The 8,261-nt window shown below is 38.9% G+C and overlaps 1 protein-coding gene across 1 annotated transcript in view; it reads left to right on the forward strand.

Annotated features, from left to right (window-relative positions):
- Positions 1-8,261, forward strand: part of TTC1 (tetratricopeptide repeat domain 1) — a 55,840-nt gene that overhangs the window by 10,268 nt on the left and 37,311 nt on the right. Inside the window, exons 3-4 of the mRNA XM_012644786.1 lie at positions 5,997-6,057; positions 7,527-7,639. Coding sequence (XP_012500240.1) covers positions 5,997-6,057; positions 7,527-7,639 — 174 coding nt within the window. The remainder of the gene's footprint in view (positions 1-5,996; positions 6,058-7,526; positions 7,640-8,261) is intronic.

Below are 8,261 nucleotides of genomic sequence, written 5' to 3' on the forward strand. Positions count from 1 at the left end.
GCGCCCGGCCCCTTGTTATTTTTTTAGTTACTATTTTGTTTATTTACTTGTTTAGTAATTTACCTGGATTTAGCTGTGTAATCCATTTCCCCTGTTGGGTGTGGCCACTAATGGCTCTGCTCAGTTGAATTTGTTTTCGTTTTTTATTTTTACTTTTAAGCTTGGGTTTCTTGGGGTTTCTGTTTCTGCATAGCTTAGTAGTCAATCAATAAGTGGTGATAGATTATGCTCAACACCTGAAACCAGTGAGGCCTCACCCACTGTGTGGATCTGTGTGTGGAATCAGAAGCACATTCAAAGTTCAGGCAGTTTTCATATCTGGCCCAGCTGGATGGACCGTCATGTCTCCTCAGTGCATGTGCACAGGTTCCTGTTGGTACAAGGATATGAATAGCTTCAACTCTCTTAGTCATCCCCCAAACATGTGCACCAACTCTAGTCAGCCAGGGATATTTGGAGAGCTTATCAAGCACCTCTGTGATGGCCTCTTCCTATATCTCCCTATTACATTTCTGTCTAGTCAATGGGTCCTTGCTAGCTCTCACCAGGGACTGCAACCTCAGACTAGTAAAACCTCTGACCTTCCCCATTTGCTTGCTACTCACATTGCTACTTATGACTAATAGCACCACTGGGCACGGATTATTTTGTTTTCTGCTCCAAAGCAAGTCTACTTCCTCCAGCAACAAAACTGCTGGTTATTCACAGCCTACCTCGCTCTTTTGGAATTACACATTGAATGATGGGGAGAAGAGTGGGAGCAGTTCCTGGCAAGTACACCACAGGTTTTCATGGTTCTTTCCTGCAGTTCAGTAGTTTTTAATGAATAAGTGTTGCTTTGTAAGCCTTTAGTCAATTTCCAGGGCACTGCAATGGTTGGTTTTTATAATTTTGTCTAGTTTTATAATTGGTTGGTTTTTAGAGAAAGAGGATTTGGCAGCCTCCCTACTTTGCCACATCAGAAATTCCACACAGTATTGAGTCTTGAACTGTGTAAATATTAAATTAAATGAAAGGATGAGAAAAAAACCCTTAAAATTGACTACAAACAAGGGTTAGTGCAGCCGCTCATGCCTGTAATCCTAGCACTTGGGGAGGCCAAGGTGGGAGGATCTCTTAAGCTCAGGAGTTCAAGACCAGCCTGAGCCCTAAGCAAGAGCAAGACCCTGTCTCTACTAAAAATAGAAAAAAATTAGCCGGGCATGGTGGCACACACCTGTAGTCCTAGCTACTCAGGAGGCTAAGGCAGGAGGATCGCTTAAGCCCAAGAGTTTGAGGTTGCTGTGAGCTAGGCTGATGCCATGGTACTTTAGCCCAGGCAACAAAGGAAGAAAAAACAATTGACTACAAACAGAAACAAATTAACATAACTATAACAAATCACTTATGTAGAAAAAAATAATTTCAGTAACTTTGGACACCGACTCTGGGCACCTTTAAAGTCAAAAAGAGCTACAGTGAAGCCTTGAACTTTATATAGTAGGTTCATTGTTGGTAGTGATATTTGTATAGTAATTTTGAAACTCTTGTTTATTGTAGGATAGAGCAAATTAGTAAATATATTGCTATTCTGAGAAGTAGAATTTTCATTGTGAGGGAAGGTGAGGAAGAATCTTGTGTTGTTGGATTTCACTTATAAGTATTCTTTGTACTCATGGGGTTTTTGTTTTGGGTTTTGTTTTTTTTTTTTTTTTTTAAAAAGATGTGTTTCCTGGATTTCTTCACTGAGAGGGCCTAAAAGCAGTAATACCCTAGTAACACTGAGCACACTAGCACCCAGATCTTGGTTTCTAAATACCATTCCACACTAAAAGGATCCAGGATTCCTTGGAGAAATGGCCAATTCCAGGTTTAGAGCAGGCAAAGTACAAAATATTGCACCTGGAATATTATATAAACCTGCAACAAAGTTCACCCTTGAGAGGACAGACCTAAGTGAAAGGCCCGTGCAGATCCTGGAAGTAGGCTAGGAATGCCTGAGCGGGAAATCCTGGGGAACTCAGTACCTGGAACACGGTCTAAAAGAGTCCTATGGGGAATAGGTGGGGCTAGGAGGGAATAGGAGGGCTTTCACAGGAGCCTCTTTTGCTTAAGTCTGAGAGCTTAAAAGCATTCTAAAACCCATGAAACCATTTAAGCATTAAGTAACATTCCAAACTATTTACAATGCTTTTATTGTTTTTATAATTTTTTTTTAAAATCTGTAAGGCAGAATTGAATTCCCAGATTAGAAGCAGTATGTACAGTCTGCATTCAAAGAAAGATCCTGTGGGAAAGGAAGTGAAGGGTTGCTCAGGGAGGGAAATATGGTTTGTGCTAGACTGAAAACTAAGGAAAATTTTATTTGGGGAGTTGGGAGGAGGATAGGGAAGAGCATTCCAAGGTGGGGATGCATAAGCAAACAGATGGAATGAAGAATAAGCATGGTAAGTTTTGAGAGAGAATAATGAGATGCGACTCTAGAAGGGATGCCTTGTGTTGGATAGTAACATGAGATAGATTAGGTAGGTTGGAATAGAAGTTTGATGTAGTATGAAGAACAAGAGATTTCTAAATCTTGATTTTCTCACCTGTAAAATGGGTAAAGACCTCCATGCTTACCTCTCAGAATTGTCTTGAAAAATAAATGAGCTAGTGTTTGTGACAGCAGATTTTAAGCAGTGAGATGCTATAATGGTGTAGGTGGTACTAAATTTTGAATACCAAGCTGAGAAGTTTGCAGTTGTGGTAGTAACTGTTGAAATAAATTTTATTTGGTGAGGGCATTGTCTAGTTGGGGTTTTCCTTGGCAGTTCCTATGATGATTTACAATGCAGAATAATGTCATTAATTCCCCCTGAGTTTCAGTGATGGGGAGGAGTACTGAGTAGAGCTCTGTAAAATTTCTTTGGATCCCATTTCTGTAGAAGTACAATTCAAGAGCAGATGTTTCCCTGCAAGGCCTCCCTAGAATGTGTTAAAAGGCATTGTGGAGGCGTGTGAGAGGGCTCCTAACCACATTAGAAGCCTCTGTTCATAGAACAAAACCTGGAAAGATTTGCCTCTGATGGTGCTGCAGAATAGCAGCACAACCAGCTCATGTATGTTTAAATGCTCCTGGCACTTAGCATGCTAAGTAAGACCCATACACTATAAAATCTGTCCTTGAATTCCAGTAACATTATTTTAATACAATATGCATGTCATCCTTTGGAGAAAGAGTGTATTCAGGCTGCAGAATAAACCCCGGTCTTTGTACTGAGATCAAGTACAAAGCTCTTGGCACAGCTGGGAGTAGTTCAACTTTCTCCTTCAGGTGCTGTTTTTAGCTGTTTCCAAGGAGATGTTCAACATGATAATTGATAATTGCATTAATCCTCAATTTATACAATCTGTGGAGAGGGAAGCAGCAGCTCTTTCCTTGTGTTTGCTGCTTAATGGGCCACTGGGTTGTGGTTTATCAGCCAAAACAATAAGATGCCTTCCTTAGAATAATTAACCTCAGAATTATGTTCTGGAGCCCTTAACTTTGCTAGTTCAACTTTTAGTCCTCCTAGTTAAAAAGACATGGTGAGCTTTTCTCAGGGTGGCTGCTCTTTATCAGCAAGTCCTTTCTGGGTGTACGTTAGATCTAGGCTTTGCCCACTGGGAACCTGATATTATAAATTTACCAAAGAGTGATTGGTCTCCTAAAACACAAACACATACTCCCTTACACACACTTACTTCACAAAGAGCCTCATCTGGCAGTCTGAGTGATTCATCTGTTGATAGAGCATTCCTGATGAGTTGACTCTGAAGAACAGATTATGGATCAGAAAGTTGCTCGAGATTAGAGTTAAAGCAGAGGAAATAGAAAGTTCTTAAAGGATGAGCATTAAGCTCTAGTAACTTGATGAATTACCCTTCTCTAAAGAATTCCCATTTTTCAAGTAACTGTTGACTGGATTTGTTCTGTTTTCTTGGCTCTCCAGCATCAACCCCCCTTCCTGTTTGGAGGAATTCTCCTGTGTTGTAATCTTGTTGAGTGGCAGTAGCCCCTATCCCTCCATTCTCTGACAGCCAAGTCATGTGACCTATGCTTGGCTTACTGGATGTTTCCAGCCAAGACCTTGAATCTAGATCAAATAAAACAAAGAAAAGGGAATGGTTAGAATTTATTTGCTACCATTGCAGCCCTGTCCTGGCCAGATGCTCTCACAAGAAAGGCACTCACACTTTCTGCTTCTTGAATTAACAGAGCTGCCTTGAGTTCTACCTGTTTTTTAAGCCTGTTCTTTAAGCCTCCCATTGATTCTGTGACCCTTAATATATTTCCAATAAACCCACCTCTTAAAATTGTTTGCTTAAGGTAGTCTTTTGCTTGCATACAAAAACCCTAAACAATACAGTGGGGATCATTACCATCTGAGCACCTCTCTTGTGGATAGTGCTAGGCAAATATGGCCACATTCTTGTATTTCGATTCCCACCATCACCACTACCCATTTTATTTTTTCTGAATTTCCTTAGAATAGCCCTTCTTCATATATGTTATATCTTAAATGAATTAGGATTTGTATCTGCTGCATGTCTGGCACATAGTAGATACCATAAAAATTAGATTCAGTTTATACTTACCTTTTAGTTCCTTTACTGACATTCATCAAGTGCTCTGTTTCATCCACAGTATAATAATAAGGCATTTGTGAAACACCCTGATCTCAGCAATAGCACATTCGCAAATCTTCTTCAGAGAAATAATATTTTCACTTTGGTTCCTAATGTTAAGAGTACCAGTTTTTCAGGCTCCAGTCTTCTCCTGTGTATGAAATACCCTGCTAACTATATTTCCTCCCTTTTAAGTTTTTATTTAATCAGAAGCTTCAAAAATGAAGGGAAGTTAGCTGGACCTGGTGATGTGTGCCTGTAGTCCCAGTGACTCAGGAGCCTGAGGCAGAAGGATCACTTGAGCCCCTGAGTTCAAGGTTGTAGTGCATCATGATCGTGCCTTTGCATAGCCACTACACTCCAGCCAGGCAACTTGGTGAGACCTCACCTCTTTAAAAAAAACAAAGAAAAGGGAGGGAGGGATTAAAGGGGATTCTCTGTTTAAAGAAAAAAAAAAGCTCTGTCAAAAGTGGCAGGCAGACAGACTCTTCTGCCAGTTTGGCTTGTGCCAACCATGTTGTTAAGATGTTTGGGAAGAAACCATGCATAGACTCAGCACGTGTCATCTTTGCTTTGCAGGATAACTTTCTCTCTGCCTTTGTGTTTGGTGGGTGTTTGGCCATCTGTGTGAATTTCTGAGTTTGAAGAAGCTAAGTAAAGAGAGATTTATTTAGGTTTCTTTAAATTTCCCTGAGTTAGCCTGCTAACAGCACAGTGCCCTGACCTTGCAGACATGGCTTGTCCCCCTAATGCATTCTCCTACCATACTGTATGTCTCCATACAGTATTAAATTACTACTTTTACAGAAAAAAAACAGTGTATATTTACTGAGTCCTTGCTAATCACTGTAGTGGAGGCTTTACATACATTATCATATTCATCCATTAAATATTCGTCCATAAAACTATTAAAGCTTCATTTTTTAGATGAAGAAGCTAAGGCTCAGAAAGATTTTGAAATCTGTCCAAGATCATGCAACTATTATAGTAAGTAGTGGAAGCCAGAATTTGAATTTGCGCTGGTATGCAAACCAATGAGTATGTTATTGAGTTTCATTTCTGAGTGAATAGAAATTAAATGACACCTGAATTGGCATTCCATGCAAAAGACAGAAACATATACAGCAAAGAACATGCCAAGAAAACCTAGGTTTTGTGTTTTAAACGTCAAGAATACAGTTGATAATTAGCCAGATAGATAGTCATCTGTTTTTCCTCTGTCACTGTTTGAGATTTAGGGGAAACTGATCCAGTCCTTGAAAGTAAGTTGCAGCCTATAAAATACACTTGTGTGTAAAGAAAGCAGACCTTTTGGTTCATTTATAATAATATTATGAGAGATTACATAATCCTCTGATCTCTTTCAGAAAAGAAGAGAAGAGAGCACTAAACTAAAGGAGGAGGGAAATGAGCAGTTTAAGAAAGGAGGTAAGATAACAGTTTTAGCACTGACGTCTGGTCATCTTGCCTCCTCATCCTGTTTTAGAGTCTGTGAAGAAACACTACAGAACTTTTGGAAACAACTAGCAAACCTAAACTACTCACAATATAATGTTGCTTCCCAGCACCTTGGAATTTTAGGTTTTTTACCAGGCCAAATTGTTTTTAGCCGACCATGACCAGTTATCATGTGTCTGTTGGCCCAGGCATAGTTTTTCTTTTCTGTAATCCACTGTCTATTAATCCAGAAATCAGGGATAAAACCTTTCAGCTGTTGTTTTGGAAAACATTAGCCTTGAATGATAAAAGGCTTTTTGCCGCATTGTTGCAAGAGAAAGTCCCCATTCCTCACTTGCTGCGGTGCCTAACAACAGGCCCGACCACTTCAGTTTGGCCTAGGGAAGTACTTTGCCTGTTCTTTGGTTGCTCTTTTTTTTTCCTAATTGTCCGTACTGCTTCAGAAGTGTTGCTCTTTTATGTGCTTTTTTTCTTTGGCTAGCTTAAGTAGAGAGATGTTTTTTCTTCATGTGTTTTCACATTTACTACATTTGCTTAGAAATAAGTTGGGAGTTCATTCCAATAATTTGGGGAAACTATTTGATCTTACAATATAGCCTTCTGTCAACATCTCAAGCTGTATATGCTGCAGCAATCTAGGAGTGTTAACATTTTTCCCTAGTTATTTTCAGGTTTAAAATTTTTTTTCTTATATCCTAGTGTAGTAATTATCATTTCTTTTTTTCTACTAGAAACTAATGCTTCTAGTTTTGAAAGCATATCCTTTTATAGGTTAATATTAAATATTTCAAACCTGAGAAAAGAGTGAGTAGGCTATTTTCTTAGTATCCTGACCGTAATTCTTCATATAACAATGAATATATAAATTTACCACCATTTTCTCTTTTAAAGTCTTGAATTAAATACTGATTTTTACATTGTTGCTTTTAGCTCCATAAAATGTTTCTCTCCAAACATTGCATGGATGCAGTTTTAGCCAGGTTGAATATATGAAAGCACAATAGCCTTAATGAAAATGTATACATAGAATTTTTTTCTTGATCCCAGGCCATGGGTTCCAGAGTTTAGTTTCTTTCATCTGTCCAGTTCCCTAACCTCCTCTGAAAACTCCTTTCTAAACTGCTAAGTCAAATGAAAGCTGAACATCTAGGGCATGCTAGGACTCCTGAGTATTGAGGGCTCTTCACTGACAACAGGTTCATCTGTCAGTTTGCCAAGCACACCTCGTGAGATTGGCACAAGCCAGCACTATTTCTTCAAAGAGAGAGGATAGGAGGGAATGACTTTTACTGTCCAGAACTTAATAGACCGTGACTATCTTTTTATTTGAAATCTTTGTCCTGTGAATGGCAAACTATGCATTCTGAGATCCTATGGAATATAATACCATCAGTAATAAAATCATAATGACTGTTCATCCTTTATCATATCATCCTCAGATTATATAGAAGCTGAAAGTTCTTACAGTCGAGCCCTGGAGATTTGCCCGTCCTGCTTCCAAAAAGACAGATCTATTCTGTTTTCAAATAGAGCTGCTGCAAGGATGAAACAGGTATGAATCTTTGACCTTTTCTTTTTAAGAAGCACATAGAATGCAGTGTTTTCATAGGGTAGTTTCTCTCCAGAAACTAGCATATAGGGACTTAAAGTTGCTACCTTCCTTTTCCTGTCCGTATGTTTCTATGATATAAAGGGCACAGGGAGGACAGAAAAATATTTTTTAAAACTTGAGTCAGATTACTGTTAACATTCTTCATTAATGTAGCTGAGTGAATACTTTCATAGAAGGAAGGCTGGCAAAGTTTTCACTAAACTAGGGCAGGTTAACAAGCAGAGACAAGTAGTACAAGTCCTAGAATAGCTATAGATGCTTATTTTAGACCTCTGGAATTCTAGATAAGGATTCAAAGTCACAGAGAACTACTGATCGAAACTCTAGGCTTATTCCTAAGACTGTGATTTTTCTGTTGAAAGTATAAATACTGGGAGAAATGTCCAATAGTTGGGATGAAAGCTGCCTTTAAATGCAAAATAGGTGTCAGGGAAAGTTAAAAGCATTTCATATTTCCAAAGGATTGAGAACCTGGTATAGCAGGGTTGAGTATAGGATAGGTGAGAATGCAAACATATTTCTTTTATACTATATTGGTATTAAAAGTTAGATTTGGCCGGGC

The sequence above is a fragment of the Propithecus coquereli genome, unplaced genomic scaffold, assembly GCF_000956105.1.
Source record: "Propithecus coquereli isolate 6110/MARCELLA unplaced genomic scaffold, Pcoq_1.0 Scaffold220, whole genome shotgun sequence".
NCBI lineage: Eukaryota > Metazoa > Chordata > Mammalia > Primates > Indriidae > Propithecus > Propithecus coquereli.